The sequence below is a fragment of the Pocillopora verrucosa genome, chromosome 11, assembly GCF_036669915.1.
Source record: "Pocillopora verrucosa isolate sample1 chromosome 11, ASM3666991v2, whole genome shotgun sequence".
Classification (NCBI taxonomy): Eukaryota; Metazoa; Cnidaria; class Anthozoa; order Scleractinia; family Pocilloporidae; genus Pocillopora; species Pocillopora verrucosa.
In genome coordinates, this window is record NC_089322.1 from 7471769 (window position 1) to 7493780 (window position 22012).

General features: G+C 38.9%; 2 protein-coding genes across 6 annotated transcripts in view; both read right to left on the reverse strand.

The window, feature by feature from the left end:
- The window catches only part of LOC136284356 (cadherin EGF LAG seven-pass G-type receptor 1-like), a 23285-nt gene extending 2336 nt beyond the window's left edge, over positions 1 to 20949 (reverse strand). Inside the window, exons 1-22 of one of the 5 annotated variants that reach the window (XM_066174588.1) lie at positions 20654 to 20948; positions 17818 to 20473; positions 16666 to 16952; positions 15177 to 15337; positions 14832 to 15096; positions 13854 to 14135; positions 12663 to 12729; positions 11910 to 12020; positions 10933 to 11059; positions 10452 to 10493; positions 10260 to 10343; positions 9957 to 10056; positions 9331 to 9375; positions 7569 to 7607; positions 7098 to 7199; positions 6400 to 6455; positions 6237 to 6281; positions 5290 to 5587; positions 4545 to 4742; positions 2799 to 3068; positions 818 to 946; positions 1 to 737 (exon numbers count right to left, since the gene is read on the reverse strand). The exon at positions 1 to 737 is cut by the window's left edge and continues 22 nt beyond it. In XM_066174588.1, the coding sequence (XP_066030685.1) occupies positions 5561 to 5587; positions 6237 to 6281; positions 6400 to 6455; positions 7098 to 7199; positions 7569 to 7607; positions 9331 to 9375; positions 9957 to 10056; positions 10260 to 10343; positions 10452 to 10493; positions 10933 to 11059; positions 11910 to 12020; positions 12663 to 12729; positions 13854 to 14135; positions 14832 to 15096; positions 15177 to 15337; positions 16666 to 16777 (1665 nt within the window). In that variant the 5' untranslated portion in view covers positions 16778 to 16952; positions 17818 to 20473; positions 20654 to 20948 and the 3' untranslated portion in view covers positions 1 to 737; positions 818 to 946; positions 2799 to 3068; positions 4545 to 4742; positions 5290 to 5560. Of the gene's footprint in view, positions 738 to 817; positions 951 to 2798; positions 3069 to 4544; positions 4743 to 5289; positions 5588 to 6236; positions 6282 to 6399; positions 6456 to 7097; positions 7200 to 7568; positions 7608 to 7638; positions 8325 to 9330; positions 9376 to 9956; positions 10057 to 10259; positions 10344 to 10451; positions 10494 to 10932; positions 11060 to 11909; positions 12021 to 12662; positions 12730 to 13853; positions 14136 to 14831; positions 15097 to 15176; positions 15338 to 16665; positions 16953 to 17817; positions 20511 to 20653 lie in introns of those variants that run through there. The other 4 variants (XM_066174586.1, XM_066174587.1, XM_066174589.1 and 1 more) reach the window with 4 other exon arrangements.
- The window catches only part of LOC131799939 (DDB1- and CUL4-associated factor 1), a 159570-nt gene that overhangs the window by 38893 nt on the left and 98665 nt on the right, over positions 1 to 22012 (reverse strand). The gene's annotated exons all lie outside the window — the stretch shown is intronic.

Consider the following 22012-nt stretch of genomic DNA (forward strand, 5'->3'; position numbering starts at 1 on the left):
CACTCCGGACACATGACCTAGTTTTCTAAACATTCCAGTTCACTACTAGTTAGGCCTAATCGTGGAGCTAACTTCCTAAACAACGATAATCCAATCCTCCACGCAATATGTACATGCTCTTCTTCAGAAAGCTCACCTATTAAAATATAAAAAAAATTTACAAAATTCATTTTTGAAATAAAATCGTGAAAAATTCTTCCTCTTTTTTTAGGATCTTCTTTGGCTAATTCCTGAGCTAATAAGAACAGTTCTTCATCTGTGGGTATGCCTTCCTTAAATCTACGTTTTGAAAAAAGCGAATTATACCATTTTACTTAAAATCGATATAAATGTTGGAAAATCTCTTGGATCTCCTTGTTCTAAGGCATCGAGTTCATGAGGTTTAAAACCTATAAGTTCTTAGGCGTAATTTCGCCATTTACCGTCCGAAAATGTTTCAACCCATGCATCTACTCCTTCTTATTCTACAGTTTAAAATAAGGGCAGTGTTAGATGACGTCGTCTATCTACAACAAAAAATGTCATTCCATGTCAGCACCCAGAATTTGCTATGTTTTCCTGGAGGGTTTGTAACGCCACCGATGGAATAGATTACAATTCTTCTGACGACATTTCAAATACATCTTTTGATAATTCATGTCTGACTTGTGATGCCACTGGGTATCATTCACCGCTATGTAAGGCAATTGGAGAACCAACAGCTCTTTGTAGTTGTACGACAGTTTACCATCAACCAACTGAAGTAGAAACGAAGTTCAAGTAAGTATAACAACGTTGAATGGCTTTTAAAACATGTACCTTGATTTACATAACTTACCTCCGGCACCGAAGATGATGACGAAAAAGAGATTTCAAGTAGAGTTCCTGAAGGCTTAGCTGTGCGGAATCTCATTGAAACACTCCACAGAAGATTGACCTTTGAGTTGGCAGGCACCCTCTTAAAACTCTGTCTTGAGAAACAAGGAAGTTTATATGAATGGTTTCCATATAAGAACCCGTGATAAGAAATTGACGTTCTCCTTAGTTGGGTATTTTAGGGTAATGCGACTCCCAAAAAATCAACGCTGACGGGAGGCCTGGATAATTTCTCTCCAATTTAACCCTTAAACTCCCATGAGTGACCAAGACAGTATTTCTCCTTACAATATATATATGTTATTTGCCGGCTGGAAGGTCCGTATGGTGAAAAACTGTGACCGAGGTCACAGTTTTTCACCATACGAACCGACCCTTAGCCGGCAAATAACATATCTATTTTTTTGAAACTTGACGCAATTCTTTCCGGAAGAACCCGAATGATCTAGGGCTGTAAATACGACAAGATCTTCCATAAACTGAACAGTTTTTGAGCGAGTAAATGGTAGTTAAAATAGAGGTGATGCAAATTCAAGAGAGATGCCTCAGCGAAACATTTTCATTTCCGTAACGATAGTTTAAAAGGCTTCCAAACAAACTTTGAAACATTATTTTTACAAGTATCTGTCATAATCTGACACCTGTCAATTAGAGAGCGCGTAAGTAAAAAAAAGCGTAAGAACATTTGAAAAACAACGGAACCAGTTTGGCGAGGACTGTCACGACAATGTTTTCTTCAAAAACAGTCAATGATCTAACGGAAAGTATTTTTCACTCTCATCGACGATTCATTCATGTACGAAGATTTACCTCTGTTCATTAAGTAAACGTCGAGGAAAGTAATTGTGAGTCAATTCAATTTTTTTATTTTGAAGTTGTGAGAGTTTGCTCGTTTGTTCGCTGCAATGACGTGTGTAAATCTGGTCTTTCCTTGACAAAAACTAAATTCGAATGGCATACTCCAACGAGACACAAAAGGATTTAATGCGGCCTTTTCTCAAAAAATTCCTTCAGTTTCTGTTGTGCAATTTACGGTACAAATGTTCAAAATGAACGGACTTGGAAAGACTCTCCGAGAGCGTTTATTTGTTGTAGAACTTAAATTAAAACTTCGCTCGCTCTTTAACTGCGAACAAATTCCTTAAGAAAATTCAGGTATTAAATGAATGAAAGTTCCATCGTTCAGTTTAACTGTAACCAAATACCTCACGTTTTAACTTTCTAGGTACTATTTGTGAACGATTAAAATTAATTGCAGACGGGTTTTAGGCCGCTTGCCAACCAACGTAACGACGCTATTGTTTATACAAATTCATTCTGAAACCAATATTTTTCTGTCAACTAAAGTGATTTGAGTGAGAGAAAAGAGAGGATTCATAAGTTATTCATCGGCTTGAGGTAGTGACCGACGTGTTTGCCTAAAAACACTGCCCAGCCGGAAAAACAAGATTTATTTATGAAAAATGGCAACGAAAGTTGGGATGTACTCGGCGACTCACGAAAGCGTTACCGTGGCCCGTGGGCAGAGATAGGAAAATACTGACCGGGTTAGGAACCAATCAGATTGCAAGATTCGTTACCGTGCCCTCTCAAAAAAAAAAATACAATATCAACCAGGTAAGTGATGAGAATACAGAAAAACATCAATTTGGGGATAATTAGTTGATCCAATATTAAATTCTCTGAACTAACATTGTAAGAATTGTATGGCTGACAGTAAGGAGAATTAAAAATTTGATCGGGGAGTTCAAGGGTTTAGGAAATTAATTAATCCGAGTTACATCAACCCTTTACCTGCCATAAATGACCAAGACATTATATCTATCTTAGATAGCAAGCATTTGAAAAGATTCCAAAAGATTCCGTACTCTTCCCAACGCTTCAAACTAAAGCAAGTGCGAGAGGAAAGATCACTTACATATCCGTAAAAAAAAATTCAATACCTGTTTCACAGCGACTTCCATCAAACCCAGTTGGGCAGTCACACCGGCGAGAACCAAGTATGTTAAAACACGTGCCTCGCCCGCAAGGTTTATATGCGCACGTGTTGCCCATTGCTTTACATTTAGCACTGATCCCGTTGTTGTACAATCGCTGACGGAGGTCCAAGAACTCGTGATTGATGGAAACATTTCTGATGCAGCCAGTAAAATGTTTGTAGAGGACTGGGAATTTAACTGGTAGCTGCACGAGCCCACCGAGAAGAAGAGGCCCTGTCAGATCCGAAAAAAAACCAGGGAAAAAAAATCACAATGTTGCTATTTGCAGTTCGCTTTTTATTCCAAACACGAAAAGTCACTAGAATAATTGTTGTATAAAGTCTCCTTGTTAGTAACTTAAGAAATGTACAGAGAACAGTAAATAGAATATGAGTACTGATGTTTGGGTGAAAAGGGTTAACATAAAATTACCTTTTAGAAGGAGCTACATGAAGGGTGGTACACCAATACATTTAAACTCACAAAAAGCCTCATAAAAAATTGAAATTCTATCCTCCGACACAAGGCAGAAGTATGCACCTGGATTGGAACATACTGCTCTTAACATAGTACATGTGACTAACTTGTTTGATTTCAAGTCACATCCCATATTAATAATCTATTCAATGCACAAGAAAATTGAAATACTCCTGCACCAAGGCTTCACAAACAGTCTTTAGAGGGTAGAGCTACCATAAAGAGTAAAATAAACAGAATCTTGTGAAATCACTTAAGAATAGGTCTCCTCGAATTAAACACTCAAGTTGTATCACCAAAATCAACACTGCACAGTTTGACACACGATCAGAACGCTTCCAACCACCACAGTGGGCAGCATTACAAGCTGTACAACTAAAAGATTGTTCAACAACTTTCATTTACTCCTCATGGGGACGCAAAATTTTTTCTTTGTCCCACGCCCGGGACAAGACGAAAAACACCTTTTTCCATTTGTTTACCGTGCTCAAAAACTTACTATCTTTCTTATTCTATTCAAAAACATTATCGACATCGCTGCTACTGGCAGTATGCAAGGATGCGTGTCATATATGAACTTGGTAATGAGCCTTGCTCACCATAGAGTCTCTGTGGCTCAGTGGTAGAGCGTCGGAGCGCAGAATCCGAAGGTCTGGGTACTAATAATTTTTTGCTATGTCCCACGCTCGTGGCAAGACGAAAAACATCTTTCTCAAATTTTATTTATATCGTCACAGTTGTCTGATCTCAGGAAGGGAGCCTTTACGAATTGGCGAACTCTGATGAATCCTTCGCTTTTCTTTTCTTTGTTTCTTGTTATTTAGGGAAAACCTGAAGAAAGATGTTCTCGAGCGTGGCATAAAGAAAATGATCCAGGTTCCACGAGGAATCGAACCTCAGACCTTCGGATTTCGTGTTACGATGCTCTACAACTGAGCCACAGAGACTCTATGATGAGCCAGGCCAATACTAGTTCATATGTGACACGCGTCGGCCACACTGCTTGATAAGCGATGTCAAAAGCCTTCTCTGAGTTAATGAAATCAAAAAGATGGTGAATCTTTCTCATTTCTTTCTCGTTTTCTTGTACAAATTTGATGCCAGATCCTCTTAGAGATCACTAGGTTAAGAGAAACTCAGAGATATGACGAAAGACGTTCTTTCGTCTTTCCACGAGCATAGGCTAAGAAACCATTCCCACTTTCATTGAACGTTAACAAACGACACACTTACACTGACTGGTCCCCAGCCTGCACTCTGTGTTCTTCTCCACCAATTTGTAACGTTTCCTTCTTCTTGGAACCCTTTTTTCTAAATCTGCGTTTTTTCTCCTTCTGATCGCTCAACGCGGAACTCGCGCGGGACCGTGGTCTGTCTCGACGGTGTCGATGTTTGTCTTTGTGGCGCTGGTGATGATGATGACGATCAGTGCTATGGTAGAAAAATACATAAATATAAGCGGTTAATGTTCGATCAGGGTGTGTCAGTCAGCCTTCTAGAGGGTCTCAATAACTTTTCCGTGAGCGGCTGCCGATGGTTTACTAGGCGGCTGTGCCGTAAGGTCAAACCCACACACAAGAGCATGCTCGAGGACTAAACAGCGATGAGAGGTTTTATGGAGGCTGTAGATGGCTTTAATCTAAACCCCTGCCTCTACTTAAAGACCACCTTGGAGGCAAAAGAGGCCGTTGCAGAGAGGTGGCCGGGTTTATGAGTAACATGGCTAAAAACACTCAAGAAACACATCAGTTTGGCCTTTACGTAGACCTTTCAAAAAGCTGACTTCTGTACGAGAGACTGACATTTATAGATGCGCCTAGTTAAATTAATGTAAGACTTAAGTTAGGAGCTAGGGTTCTCTCTCCATCGTGCTGTCTTGTTTAAAAGTTAACGCGTTGACTATCAGAGGTGACGAGAATAATAAAACTTATCAGGTAAAAGCTTAGATTTGGGAGTTTAATGGTTACTAAATCTTCACCTGAGTGATTTATCATCGTCATCGTCATCATTAAGCTCTTCCATGACAGGAATAGGAATAGGATTCTTCGGTTTCTTGAGAGCTGACTTCAGAGGCTTCTTTTTCAAGCTGTTGTCCGCAGATGGAGTCGTATCGGAGGTGGCAGCCGAACCTGATACCCCTTTGTCCTGTATAATCTCGGGGAAGGCTTTGAAGGAAGGACGATCCTTCTTACGATCGATCGTCGGTAACTCTTCGTCATCGGTGTCGGAAGATTCCGACTCAGGTTCTCTCAAAGGTTCTTCCTCGGGTGTCGTCTCTGTGGCAAGGTTAGTAAGGAAGAGAAAAACATGAAAAAGATGCGCGTGATCTGAGTAGCCGTGGATTAAGTCAAACAATTCATAGCCCCGCGCGAAGTAATTTTGATACTTGAGTATTAATTTCCTTTTTTATAGTCCGAATAAAAATGAAATAAATAGAGTCTATTTTGATAAATCACATTTTTACCAGACCATTGTCTGTCTATCTTCATGTTTGCCTTTCTGCCCGTCTGTCTGTCGGTCTGTCTGTCAGTCACTTTTTCAGTCTCTCTTTCAGTTTCCCTTTCTATTACTCTGTCTGTCTGTCAGTCTGTCTCTTTGTGAGTCAATTTCTCAGTCTGTCTGTCTGTCTCTTTGTGAGTCAATTTCTCAGTCTGTCTGTCTGTCTCTTTGTCAGTCAATTTCTCAGTCTGTCGGTCTGTCAGTCAACCTCTTAGTCTATTTGTCTGTCTATCATTCTGTTTGCCTGCCTGACAGTCAGTTTCTCAGTCTAATTGTCTGTCTGTCTGTCAGTTTATCTGTCAGTCCAATTGTCTTTCTCCCTTCTTCCCTGCCATTAATTCAAAAGAATTAAAAAACATCCTTCAATTCGCAATTAGTTCTGTAAGATACGTGCTTTTCTACGTACAAAATCTTTAACATCCTTACCCATTGGTGTGCTATGCATAGGTCTGTCTGAAGCGTAGAAAGGAGCTGGAGGAAAAAACAAAAACCAGCAAAAACTTTTCATCAAAATGCAGATCCTTGGGCCGAGTTGCCAACACTAAGGCTAACCAAGGCTGATTGTATTTTGAAAAACTATTTTTCTAACCTTTTCGACGTTTCTTCCTTGGAGTTTATCTTTTGGCCATCCATTTTCACTCGGAACTACGAGAGAAAGTTAAAAGTTGGAAACTCGCAGAAAAGGTTGCTGTGATTTGCCGAGGTAAATATACAAGTAAGAAAGTATTGTAATTTGGAAAACATAGATTTTGTTCAGTAACAGTGTTAATACAAATCATTGGCTTCTTCAAATGCTCTGTCACTCACTCTTTGTCACTTGCCCAATTGCGGCAGATTGCTGAGGGGAAATTTTATTTCAAGTGGGTTTTAGAGTCTTTAATTGACCGTAGAGAAGTAGAGTCTTTAATTGACTGTAGAAAAACCATCACCAAAGTAATCACAGCGGCCAATCAAAACGAAGATTTATATCGTCATTAGCCTATGAGCACTCACAACAGGCAAACTACCAAATGCGCGGGAAAGCGCGGGAAAGCGCGGGAGACCAAGTCCTGATTGGTTTTCTTTTGGCGTCTGATTGGTTCAGTGCATGGCGCGAGTTTTTACACCAATCACAGACCGAAGCAAAGCAAAACCAAAGCAAATCCAGATTACTTTCGACAATCAATTGGAAATTACTCTGACCTGTCCTATATGTGAACATACTAACTCTAACTGAGCCAAAATAAAGTGACAAAAATATTTACGACAGATGAAAATAATATCACTACAGAACCATACAATTTGTACCTTGGTCATCTTCAGAGTCGGAGGAATCAGATGGAAGACCAGGCGATGAAGGCCGCTCGTCTTCCTCTTCGGAAGATGATTCTTGTTGGGTGGTGCTCACCTCTGGAAAAAATATTAAAAAAGGCGATCAATGGAAATATATACTTAAGTAAATATGGCGGACGGACAGGGGAGTAACCTGCTTCATTCAATTTTCTTCATTACTCCCGCGAAAAGAATCGTTCAATATGGACAGAAACATTGAGTTAGGTGCAATTTGTAACATAGATAATGTAATTAACGCCATCAATTATAATTAAAATATAAAAGTTAATTGTTTACAATGAAGATAAAAAAATCTTCGCTTACGAGAGAAGCTGCCTTATCTTAAATTCAAAACACAAAAGTGACAGGTAGGGGAATATCATTTGATCTTATGACAACTTCTCCGAACTAACACCAAAAGAATTATATAGCAGACAGTAATGATACCTGACTTATCGGTCTGTTCCCATATTTTCCTGGCTCGCTCTACAGATTTTAGGAAAACAAAAACAGGATTTGTCAGTCCCTGTAGAAGTTAGACGCTTCATCAGACTTACGCCCTTATTTCGCTCATTTCTGTTCACCAAACCTCTGTCCACTTGTCTAGTAAGAGTTTAGCAGGGTTTGAGCCAGGCCGCGCCATTGCCCCAATCCCGCAATAAAATTTAAAATGTCCCGTCCAAAAATGATTCAGGGGTCAATTTGTCCCCTAAAAAAGCGAGCGATTTTTGCGACAAATTTTACTGAAGTATGTAGTATGTGCCCAAAAAAAAATTGCAGGAGTTGAAATTCAACATAAATTCGACTATAAACGGCACAATTTTTCAATAAACAATTTGGTTTTAGCCGCAGAATTAATAGGCTAACAGCAATTTTTGTGAAAGATAAGAGAAGCAAGATTTAGATGTTTGTTTTGTCTCATTTTGACAACATCGGAAACTGACAAATCAGAAGCAGTCATTCCCACGGCTTGTGTAGACATTGCAACACGATCTGACAGAAATCGGCTGAGTAAAGCGTTGTTTTTTTAAACTACAAAATTGTGATTCAAAATAAAAGACTTTTAGACTTATCCTGACTCTTCTTCTCCCAAAACCACTTTAGTAGTGTTTCATCCAATTCTGGATACTTTGACAAAATGTTCAAAATTGCGGCTTTTTCCCCCGAAATTGTCCCCAAAGCATTTCATGCTCTCGCCACGCTCTGGTGAATGGTGAAGAGTTTACAGAGAAAGATAAAAAGAAGCATGCCACATTACAATATAACTTGTTGCTATTTCATTAAATGTTTAAAATTTTAGTTCAGTTTGAAATTTTCCCTTTGCTTAAGCGACCCTCAGAAATGGAAAATGTCCCCCCAAAAATAATCTAAAGGGACAAATTGACCCTAAATAGTCAAATCCTAGCTCAAACCATGGTTTAGAGACTCCAAGCGGGCTCGAAACCACATTTAGTTCGTGTAATTTTCCCCAACTGTTTCGTTCGGGAGAAAAAAGCGTGAACATTTTAAGCAACGTCAGAGGTTCGAATCCTCCTCAAGTCAGAGTAGGAGAAATTGCTTAAATTTGAACGAAGATATCTTTTCACCGAACCTAATTGGAGTGGGTCCTGGAAACTCAAAAATTTCTTATGCAGTATTTATGTTCTCTCGCCCGATAGCCTCGTTTCCGTGCATTTTCACGCAGATACCGCTATACCACAAGAATGACGTCCAGAACTGTAGTAACAGTCATTAACAACTATTCACCGAAGGGGAAGTGCCTAGTGGTGGATATACGGCAACGCAAATATCCACCTCATACCACCCATACTGAGGAGAATAGTTGCTCAAATATATATCAAAACAGTGAAATACTGTAGCACTAAAGGTCATATTAACTAATTTCTTCCTGCAACGACTGCCATCCTTTTGGGCGCAAATCGCGCGCGCGTTGCTCGGACGTGATTAGCAAGGGATATTTGGAGTTTGAGTAGCCAATCAGATCGCGCCTATAATGCTACCCACTGTTGCAGTATATATACTCACAAGATTGTTAGCCTTTAACTGAATGTACCAAAGATGAGTTACAGATGTTTCGTTGCACAATAATATTGTTTGATGAAGTAATATTACCCCTTATTTTCCTCTTCGTTTCGTGACCATCAAAATATTGACTACAAAGGAGTTAAAACACAGAAATGTTTGAGTTTACGCCTTGTAGACATCTTACCGAGTTCAGGATTATCAGGGTACTTGGCCTTTGGCGATTTTCCGTCTGAAATTAGAACAAACAAGCAAAAATTAGTTCCCAGAAATGAGGAATAACTCCATTATAACGTATTCTTTCGCTGAGCGAAATGAAAGACTTTGACGACACAAACAAACAAACAAACATAATGAACAGTTTCTGCAAGCCATAAGTCATTCTTAAAATGGTTCAAAGGAATTGGCTCCTTGAAAAAAAGCAATTACAAATTTCACTATACAGCAATCCATGCCCAGCCCCTTCCGCCCTAAACCAGTTGACCTGGCTCCATGTATGATTGTGAGTTGAGATTGCTTCTGATGTCTTTACTTTCTAGGTGATTCTTCTTTTCTCCCTACCGAATTGAATTGCAATGGCACATTTCTTGTGGGACGACTCTAATTAAGGAAAACTTGGCTTCTTAGGGCACAAATCTGGTCTTCATTGAAGAAAAAAAAGGGGGGGATTTGGCAGGGGCACTTTTCTTCGGCCTCTAGGGTATAAAAGCCGACTAGAAATTACTGTAATTTATTTAAAACCACGTTCTCATTACTTGGACTGAGCAAAATGTATGGAGCATATCGGGGAGAAATAACATCTCAAACACACACCTGGTGCACTGGTATCTTCATCTCCTATAGTATTTCCGTTTCTCCGAAGGGGAGGGCGCTTCTTAGAGCGTGGATGCGTGTTCAAATAAATCTTGTATACCTAAAGGGGGAGAGATTGGGTCGGATGAAAGAATAGCTAAAAACTGAGATGGGGTGAAAATATGGCAGACCATGAATTGATCTTTTGAAAAGAAGGTCAAACAGCGGAGAAGAGCAAGTGAAAAACAGAAGATGCTTTGTACAGAATGTCTCATTTAAGAAAAGGGGGCAAAAAGACGTAAAGAGGGTGAATATTCCTCTTACAAAATGCTGGGTGGGTTTCTGTATCCCATATGTCTTGTCTTTAGTCTTCCAGTGCATGTACACATTCTTGAACTCTTTCCGAACCTGAAGGTTTTTTAAATAATGCAAGATTGTGAAAGTGAATCTAATATTCTGTGTCCATTAAATCAAATTGAAATCGTGAAAAATAAGAAAGATAGATATGTCACTCACCGTCTTGTCCAATAGGAGATAAAACACTTGTATAAACAGGCCCTATGAACGAAACAAGCTCATCAAAAATTTGTCGCTGATCGATCGACTTTCATCGACCGGAGAACTACAACGCAGCAAATTCAAGGTATTCAGCATTTATTAATTTAGAGACGAGTTTTCACATCTCTTGAGAGTTGAAAATGAAAATGAAAAGGAAACATGCATTTTGCTTCTTGTCGCTTATATGTGTTCAGGTACCGAACTAAATATTTGTCTCTACGCTTCCTTAGTCTGTTTTTTTTAAAGCTTTCAACCCACTTTTTGAGAAGCGATCAATTTTACAATAAGAGACAAATAGGAATAAAATTTCGATCATGCTCTGATGGCATAGAAGCAATGCAATCCTGGTTTTAGTAGCAAAAACAGCTGGATGAGAGAAATCCTCCGTTGCCTTTCCATATTAAATTAAAAACTACTCTACGAAGAACAGGGCTCTAACCTGGCTGAACGTGAAGGCAGCAAAGACATAGTGAAAGGTTTCCAAATCTTCATTCACCATCAAAATGGCGAACGCGAAAGATACTCCTATCAGGGGAAGAAGACCGGCTGTGGCTCGTAATCCGGCACTGTGACGAAAAAAACCGAGATAAATAAATAAAACATTTGAAAAATGAATAAAGAATTATCTAGTTTAAATCATAACGAACGAGTCTTTATTTATCGACGGGGGGGGAGGGGGAGGGGAGGTCCAGAGAAGGAAGGGGCGGGGAGGGGGATCACGTGGTCTCAAAGGGAAACAGAGGGGGGAATCAGTCGTCTCTAACAGAGTTTAAAGGTGGACTATGGAAAATTGACTTCCAATGGAGGGGGGGGGGGCAAGGAAAGGGAAAGGGGGATCATTGGAATACTCCACAACCTCATGGGAGGGATTCGGTAAATTTCACTTTATCATTTTATCATTTTAAGGTATTGTAACATTTCTCAGTAACTGAGCAGTTGGAGATTGGTCAGTTGAGGGAAGCGGTTTTGAATACATGTTCTGCATAAATATAATGTCTTCCGTTATCTATGGCGTGGTAGTTAACTATTCACCTCAGTGGAGGAAGCTAGCAGTTGATATTTAATCTCGCCGCTTCACGGTTCGGTAAATATCCACCACGAGCCTTCTCTACTTCGGTGAAAAGTTGTTAAATAGTCTTTTACGCTTAAGCCTGGTTTTCCCCAGCGACGCAAACACAAGCGCAAGCACAAACGCGAGCATCAGGTAATTATGCCAATTTAAAACGAACGTCGACGAGCACATAGAATAGCACAAGAAAAAGGACAAATTATGATCTTTGCGCTTGATTCTTGCTTGATTTTTGCTTGCTTCTCTGAGCTGTTATGCTTGTGTTTGTGCTTGCATCGCTCGTAAAAACCAGGCTTTAGCAAGAGACGATTGGTACGCTCATGTAACAGTCAAAAGTGATATCTTACGTCAAGTTAGATTGTTCGTCGTCATGGTGATGGTGGTGATGCCGGCGACGTCCCTTCCTTGATTGTTTTTGAAGTGAAGTAAACAATGCCATGATAAAGACGAGTGTTGAGCTAAGATGATAAAAAGAAAATCAATGAACAACACGACATACTAAATCAATCAATGTAAAGGTCTACAAATACTGCACCATTCCACAAATACAAAATTTGTGTGTTAATATGAACAATTTCAGACCATTATCTCTATGTAACTGTTTTTTTTTTGTTTGCCACAGCGACATGCATGTCAACTGCGCAAAAGAATACCATTGAGGAAAACACTATGTCAAAAAACGAACTAAAAAATAAAACGGGCCCAACGTTCATCGAAACTACAGATGGAGAGGTGGATGGGAAAACAAGATGAGGAAGAACGGGTGAAAAGTGGACGGTTGACATTAACCCTACTCATTAATAAGACAATTCTAATGATGTTAGTTCGGAGAATTTGGTATTGGATCGAGTAATAATCCCTTAGTTGATATATTTTTTCTTTTTTTCTCATCACCGCCCTGCTTCATAGTGTGATGATGTTGTAAGGAGAACGGGAATGAGACCAGCTTCCTAGAGATGTCACGGCATGTTATTTGGCATGTTTTCAGAAATATTTTTAATTCAATTGATAATCAGTTTACCACAAGAAATTTACCTCTTGATTTGCCATTAATATTGACATGTGTTGTCAGGAGTGGAATCATTCGTGAAGCTACTTACCGCGACAATGATGATGATCGGAATCGTAAACGTCCAGATAAGTGTTCCATCTGTCGACATCCAGCAGCTGAAAAGTAATTAAAAAAGGTGAAATGTCGCGAAATTGGTGGGAACTGTCACTTTCTATTGCTTGGTCTGGGAATGTTAAAAGTACAAACAAACTGTTTACGGGAACTAGTAAAAAGTTCTACAGAGACCATACAAGGTTGACTTACAATCTCTGGTTTCCGTAGCCCTTGTTTGCTAAGCCAGCGGAAACCCCGACCACAATAGCAGGACATCCTATTACTTTATAAAAGGATTTCCAGCCCTGAGAAAGGCCGTAACAACACGTGAAAAAATACGATATTTTTTCACGTGTGTTTGATATCGCCAATCAGCTGCTGACACGTCACACGCCTTTCGCGCCACTCGGTCAGTTTGATGAATGAACGGCAAAGCCTTCACCATTCTCAATCCAAGGTCGTTTGTCAGAATATTTTCGGATTATTTCTGCTTAAAAACCGAAATATTCGTATCGACGCTTACAGACAGTGACGTTCAAACTTTTCCTAGAAAACCAAAAAAAAACGAAAAGAAAAACCGAAAGTTACGTATTTAGTGGTTTTGGTAATGGCATTTCTCGCGGCTGAAAACGAAAATCGACCACTGGAAGATTTGCCACAGGCCGGTTTTGGCCGGGTACCTGAATGATTTCTTCTGTCGGTAAGGACCAATTCAAAAAATAAAAATTTTGTACATGGAAAATTAGGCCCATTGTTTGTTTTTGTAGTGATTCAACGCATGTTTTCATCTTGAGTGCGCCAACGCACTCTACGATTTGTATTCGGGGATTTGTCGATCCTTTTATTTTCATTCATTAATAGAGTCGACTTTTCTTGTCAGTAAAAGGCTATTGTGTTTATATGATAAACAAAATAATACATAGTTGCTTGTAGATATGAAATTTCTCTTCTCGTATTCAACTCAACATCTCACTCGTGAGCTATCGAGTTAAACACTCGAAGGGAAAATCCATATCTACGCGCGCCCATGTATTATTCTCCATTTATTTACTTATTTATTTTATTAATAACAACTTTGTTTGCATTAAAATGGTACCCACAACTTGCAAAGAAATGTGTCCGATAGGGAATAACTTTAAATGAAAAAAAATAAGATCAAAAATGAAAAAAAAAAAATTCCACTTACCATTGTACTGTTGATGACAAACACATCGGAATCCCTTTCCATGGTTTGTACTTTCACATTTGCCATGTCGGCATGGCTTAAGAGAACATACGCGCAGGCAGTGTTTACCAACGTAACATACGGGACATATGCATTTGTAGGAGTCGAATTCCTCTTGGCACGTGCTGAAGTCTGGACAAGGGTTCGATGAGCAGTGGCTTCCCATTTTCTCTTCACAACCAGATGCTGTTTTGTGATTGACTCCAGAGTTCATGTTGATCTCAGTGCTTCCGACAAAAACCCCTACAGATATGGAAAGAGAGAGGTTAGTGTCTCCTCGTATAAACGGGTAACCGAGTCGAACCATTTCCGAGAGGCCTCAGCCTCTGTTTTAAAACGAGCCAAGATACGATACTTCTCACAGGAAAAATATTATTTTGCAAACGAAGCTATTTTCACGAAAAAGGAGTCGGAAATGGCATAGTATTCATACATCCATTATTACCATGCTCACTCCAAAAGCACAGTTCCAACGCTTACTACATGAACAAGCATGCACGAACACACATGCACGCGCTTGTACGCACCTGCTCACACACGTACACGCACGTGCGCACGCACATACGCACTCACACTAACGCTCCAAACCTAACGTTTAGTCTGTCTTGCCTTTCTGTGATGTTTCTTCATGTAAATTATTAACAAGTAATAACACGATTTATCTTGCAATTTGGTGTACTAAGCACTTATAAATTTTTCAAAGACTACAAACTTCACTCGCCCTACAGCTTGTGCATTTTTGTAGTACTGACAAATTTACTCGAGCGTATTAACACCAAATTGCACTCGAAATCATGTTATTACCTATGCTAATAAACAACTATCTTTTGCTACAAGCTTCGGAAAATCAGTGCATTGCTACTAATTTAATACCTGGAACAGGCTACAGAAACATAAGCCTAACAGTTTAACTAGAGGAATTTGTTTAGAACAGCATACCTTGTATACAGCCTCTAAATCCACCATACACTGCAGACTTGGTAGAATTCTTCCTCGCTCCCATGAAAAACTGTCTGACAACTTCAAGGTCTTTTCCACTGGATACATCTGCAGAAACTTTGTAGATGTAGTCCATTGTTATATTAAGGGAAGAATCTGTCCAGAGGATCTCGATGTGATGCCACTGGGTATCATTCACGGCTATGTGAGGCAATTGGAGAACTAACAGCCCTTTGTAGTTGTACGACAGTTTACCATCAACCAACTGAAATAGCAACGAAGTTCACGTAAGTATAAGAATGTTCAATGACTTTTAAAACATGTACCTTGATTTACATAACTTACCTCCGGCACCGAAGATGATGACGAAAAAGAGGTTTCAAGCAGAGTTCCTGAAGGCTTGGCTGTGCGGAATCTCATTGAAACACTCCACGGAAGATTGACCCTTGAGTTGGCAGGCACCCTCTTAAAACTCTGTCCTGAGAATCTCTCAGTGTATTTCACACCTGTTGAACAAGGAAGTTTGTATGAATGGTATCCATATAAGAACCCGTGATAAGAAATTGTTGTTCTCATTAGTTGGGGCACTTTTGGGTAACGCGACTCCCAGAAAATCAACGCTAACTGGAGGCCTGGATAATTTCTCCTCAATTTAACCCTTCAACTCCTATAAGTGATCAAGACAGTATTTCTCCTTACAATATTAATACGATATCGACCAGATAAGCGATGAGGATAAAGAAAAACATCAATTTGGGGATAATAAGTAGATCCAATGCTAAATTCTCTGAACTAACATTATAAGGATTGTAAGGTTGACAGTGAGGAGAATTACAAATTTGATCGGGGAGTCAAAGGGTTTAGGAAATTAATAACCCGAGTTACATCAACCTTTTACCTGCCATAAATGACCAAGACATAATTTCTCCTTACAATATCAAAACAATATCAAGCAGAAAAGTGACGAGAATAAAGAAAAATATCAATTACAGAATCATCAATTGATCCAATAATAAATTCTCAAAACTAACATCATAAAAGTTGTATGACAGACAGTAAAGAGAATTAACAATTATATATTGGCAGTGAAAGGGTTAAGAAACAGAAATTTCTGACACAACAGAAGACAGTATTTGAGGAACTCAGCCCTTATCGTTAAGGAAGGGAATCTTTCAACTCTGAGGATTGTTTGCAGGTGAATAAAGGGGTAAGTTTCTAAAGAAACTGTGGTGCTGCGTCGGTGGGAGAGTAAAGCAGGTAATTTAGTGTTAACAACTGGGTTGAAAACGTAAATTAGCCACCGTAAAGGGTAAAAAAGCTGACGTTTCGAGCGTTAGCCCTTCGTCAGAGCGATGGACGAAGGGCTAACGCTCGAAACGTCAGCTTTTTTACCCTTTACGGTGGCTAATTTACGTTTTCAACCCAGTTGTTAACACTAAATTACCTGATTGTTTCCAGGGTTTTTGAAACCGGTAAACCGGTACAGTAAAACTGATTTTTCGCTCTTTTCTCAGAATTGTCGGGTCAAAATCTGGTATGGATCGATAATTCAAGGCGAAAATACCGGTGATTAAGTACGTGCATTTATTAATTGAAAATCCACTAAATCAGATAAACTCGACGATATATTTCTCATAACAAGGAATCGCATACATTTAAATGCTCATAAGGTGTCCTTTATCATGCACAACTCATGAACTGTTGTCTGCATCTTAGATAGCAAGCATTTGAAAAGATTCCAAAAGATTCCGTACTCTTCCGAACGCTTCAAACTAAAGTAAGTGCGAGAGGAAAGATCACTTACATATCCGTAAAAAAAAAAAAAATTCAATACCTGTTTCACAGCGACTTCCATCAAACCCAGTGGGACAGTCACACCGGCGAGAACCAAGTATGTTAAAACACGTGCCTCGCTCGCAAGGTTTATATGCGCACGTGTTGCCCATTGCTTTACCTTTAGCACTGGTTCCGTTGTTGTACAATGGCTGACTGAGGTCCAAGAACTTGTGATCGATGTAAACATTCCTGATGCAGCCAGTAAAATGTTTGTAGAGGACTGGGAATTCAACTGGTAGCTGCACAAGCCCACCGAGAAGAAGAGGGCCAGTCAGATCCAAGGAGCTAGAAAAGAAAAAAAAAATATCACATCGTTGCTATTTGCAGTTCGCTTTTCATTCCCAACACGAAAACATTCCATACATGATTTTGAGAATTTAAAAAGTAAGTAGAATTATGTATAGGACAAGTAGTGCAAAAAGTGTACACTTGTGCTCAAAGCGCACTGATCAGGAAGTTCTAGCCCTCAAGATTACAGTTGACCCTTTGACTCCCAGAAATGAGAGCTCCAATTGCAGTTTGACATAAGTAATCTGACAAAAAAAAAATCACTGCTTGGATCTTAAAAAATGTCAAAAACATCTTACAATAAAGGTCACCCACTATACTAAAATTATTGCATATATTAACCTGCTTATAAATAACTAAAGCTCTGATGATGATGATAATAATAACAATAAATAATATTAATAATAACACTATTATCAGTTCATATGATATATTTCTCTATTCTCAATTCTCTTCTAAATTTAAGAAATAACTAATTCAAACAAATTGGAAAATAGTAAATAAAAATCAACACAGTTTTTAAAAACCCCAACAAACAAAAGGCAGACAAATTGGCTTTAAACAGAGCAAAGCCAACAAGTGGAACTCAGGGCAACTGAAAACAAATCCAGTAAGTAGCTGAGTGGAGAACTACAACCTGGGACCGCTGGATTACAAGTCCAGCGCCCTAAGCACTTGGCCAGTCCCCTAAGCACCTGGCCAGCACCCTAAGCACGTGACCAGCACCCTAAGCACCTGACCAGCACCCTAAGCACCTGGCCAGCACCCTAAGCACCTGGCCAACACCCTAAGCACCTGGCTAGCACCCTAAGCACTCAGCCACTCTGCCTCTCTGATGGTGTGCATTTACATAAAAATGTACCTGTAATTTTCAGATTCATTTTTAATTTGAAGTTGCTGTGCTGCGGCACATGGGAAGGAGGCAGCTTTGGTCCCAAAATTCACTGCCACTGCAAGTTTACAGCCGTCAACAATGATAATGCCAGTCTGAAAAAAGAAAAAAATGATTTACTAGGTAAAAAACATCTGGAAAAAGGGTTACTAATCCTTGTATGAATTAAATTCATTCAGTACAAAGCAGACTCACTCTGAGATCAGCAAAGTAAAACACAACATAACTTTGGATAATGGATTGTAACAGGGGGTTAAAGGTGAAAGTGTTGCTTACTGAAAGGGTCAAAACCCTTAAATCCTTCCAATATATGTACATAGCAGTTTACCCTCTAATTCCTAAGATGTGATTGTTAATTCTCCCCTCTTGCTGCTACACATTCCCTTTTAAATTACATGTAGTTACAAGGATTTGGTGTTAGATCAAGAAGACAACATTAAGTGATGTCTGAGTATTCTTATTACCTGTTTGCAGAATTATGTATGAATACCACAGGGAGAAGTTACATGTTAATCACTTCTAATAGTTAAAGGGTTCATCTCATAAAAGCTACTTACTGAATTAAGAGCAAAAAGATGACATTTATTGAGTTATCCTTCAGGCATTTGAAATCAGATCATTTTTTTAGCCAATTTGTAGAATTATCTGACAATATATTCATTTACATTCTTTAACATATAGTCCACAATTGTTATTTCAACAAGATATTACATCTACAGTGATGCAGTTTTGGAATATGGCTCTCCCTTATCAGCCACAAATTATTTGGTTTCTACCAGCAATAGTCCATTTTACAGTTATGTGCTTGGTTGCCAAGCCTTTGAACAGGAGTGAGGCCAAGGGTGACCTTGTTATGATACAAACCTTGCTGCTTTTCAAATGCAAATTACTTTGTTATCATGCTAACTAGATACTGGTCTCTATCACAACAAGGTCACCTTCAGCCTCACTCCAAATCAAAGGCTTGGCAACTAAGTACACAACTGTAAAATGGCTTATTGCCATGCCTACACTGGAAGAGAAATAATTCCAAAGTCTTTTTTTTTCCTTTTCTCTTAGTTAAAAATTCAGTATCAACAACATTCAAAAGGGATTAATATATTTTAGTATTTTCTCACAAGTTCAGACTTTTTGTTGTGTGATGCCCATTATTTTCCCGTGACCTTTTCATTTTTTTAAACAATACAAATTATACTTCAACTTGTAATTACTTTTGAAAGAATACAATGAATTACTTATAGGTCATACATTCTCATTGCACACCACTCAGCGCTATTCCAATGGAAAACAAGGAACTTCAAATTCTCCCCAATATATATAGAGAATTTAACCTTATGTAGTCAATTTTTTCATTTGTATACACAGGTTATCTGGGCACATGTGCATGTTCATGCATGTTTCAATGCTACGTTTTTTCTCATAGCTGTGCCAGGTTGAAATTTTGAATTGCTTGTCACTGCAGGAGTTCTGTTTGTTTTTTTCTAGACTTAAAAAGCTTGTTGCTCTGAAGAAGCTGTGATACTTCCAAAATGATTTTTGGATTATTGATCTGAGAAGGAAATATTTTATCTTCAATCCTTTATGTTTTGACTTTCTTTAAGTTCAGAGGTTATCAATGAAGGTGGTAGTTGTTTTCATATGAAAATTTCAAGTTTGTTTTTTTTTGTTTTTGTCTTGAGTGGAGTTGTTTTTTTTATGGATGATCAAGAAGAAAAACAGGCAAGTGTTGTTTTTCATGAAAACTTTCTTGAAGTCAAGAGTTTTACCCTAATTGAGATGCTCTATAAAATAGTCCAGTAATATCTATCAAAATATTAGCACAGAGAAGCAGATAATCCCAAAGTTGATCATATCTTTTGGGTGGTTTGTTTAATCACTGATGAAAAACACATGTTTTAGATTTTTATCATGTTTTGGCTTCCATGCAACAAAATTTAACCCAGATTGAGTGTGTGGTTTTCATGAAATTGTTCCTTAAAAAAACAATTTTTAACTCCAAGAGATAAGGCTCTCTAATCAATTTAAATGATTGGAATTTGTACATTGTAAGGAATGTCAAATGAAAAGTATTGTGTATAACATACACCACTCCAAAACTGCACTCTTCAAATCATTAAACAATTCCACAAAGAAAACAATTTTTGCCCATTTTTCTGATATTGAGGAACCTAACATTGAGGAACCTAACGGTGAGCTCGCCACAGGGCCGCGTCCCTGTGGCGAGCTCACCGTACATGATGTCGTTTGGGATGCGTCCATCATCCATTCTGCATACAAACGAGCCTGGACTTGTAACCGGTAGACTGCTGCTCTCCGTGTTGTGCCTACGCTGGTCAGCGAAGCTGGAGTGACCTCTCCAGGTGCAGGCCTGGGCGGAAGATATGGAAATCCTGGTGTGCCCAGTCGCCAGGATCCCCCTCTCGGCGTTGCTGGTAGGGTCCGACGGAAAGGACGAGCCGATACGGTCAGTGCCAGCGCAGCTGCAGGAGTTGCCGGAAGGTTTCACGTTGTTCCACCAGCCGCCTACGGGGCTCTACTCCGGATTTTCTGTAAGGGTTTACTCCCATAGCCTTCACTTCTCCCAAAGCAACCACAAGGCAGTGGTGCCAAACTAACATCATGAGAACTGTACAGCAGACAGTAAGGAGAATTACTTTAGAGATCTGGGAGTGAAAGGGTTAAACACATCAGGGCGTGAAATTGCGCCTAATACAGGCGCCAATGCGACTAAATTTTTCACTTTGGCGACCAAATCCTGAAAGTTAGTCGCCAAATTGGCGACTAGAACGTTTCAACATAACCTTACCAAGAGATATAGTGAATTAAAAAGACTTGCAAAGATAAATCCGCGGCAATCTTCCTCGTTATGTTTGTTTCCAAAACGTAGCATAAGCATCTCGATCGATAACTAGACGCCATCTTGGATTTAGATGAGCCTGAACGTTGTATATCATCCATCCTAGTGTCCACTTTGCAGCACGTTAAAGAATCTTTTCCCTAACGTAATTTTGGAGGATTTATCTAAAACGCTGACAGCGTAAAGAAAGATTTTGTTTGTCTTTGAAAATGGCGACCAACTTTTTTGAATTGGCTACAACTTTGAAGAATTTAGGAGCCAAGTGGCTATCAGAAAAAAAAGTTAATTTCACGCCCTGCACATGAAAAAATCACATGAAATTAAAATTCTTTCCTCCAATACAATGTGGAAGTGTACACCTGGATTGGAATGCACTGCCCCTAACATGGTATATGTGACTAATTTGTTTGATTACAAGCCATCTCCTATATTAATAATCTATTCGTTGCACAACCCTTGCGAACTGAATTCCCAGAAAACTGGGAATTCCTAGGAATTCTCAAAAATTCCCAATTATGCAAATGACCCTTGCAAACTGAATTCCCAGTTTTCTGGGAATTTCTGGGAATTCCTAGGAATTCCTAGGAATTCTCAAAAATTCCCAACTATGCAAATTAACTCTGATTTAAAAAGCTTGGAATTACTGGGAATTTCTGGGAAAGGAAGACTCCAGTTTTGTGAGGACTTGGAATCCCCAGGAATTCCTTGGAATTCTCAGCTTTACAAACTACCTATAATTTAAGAAGTGTGGAACTCTTGGGAATTTCTGGGAGTTTCTGGGAATTGAATTTGAGGCAATTTTAATACCCTGAGGTCCACATAAATTCTAAGAAATTCTCGATTCCTTGAATGTGAAGGTTTTAAGAAAAAGAGTAATTTCAGAGGCTTAAAACTTCGGCTCAATAAAAGGTATGTTATATAAAACTTACCAAGAGATATACATACATGTACATGTTTATAACTTAAAGATCGTGAAATTTATTACTCAAACTAAGTTTTAGTAAATCTTTACATTAATATGGATTTTCTCATGAACAAGCTGTCAGTTATGTTAAATGGAAATTGCCAACTTCCACAATAATTAACAATAATTACATTGTTATCTTACTTCCCTAACCTACATTACTGGTTGCCTTTGTTAGAAAACCTTGGAAGAGTCAAGCTCAGTTGCCTCAAAAGCTGTCAGAGACTTTTTGTTGACAATACTTTTAGTAGAAATTTCATGCCTTAGACAAACAAATTCAACACCTAATTAATCTTTCTTTTTTCATGATTGTTGTTGCTGCTTTTTTTCAGTTTTTTGCTCTA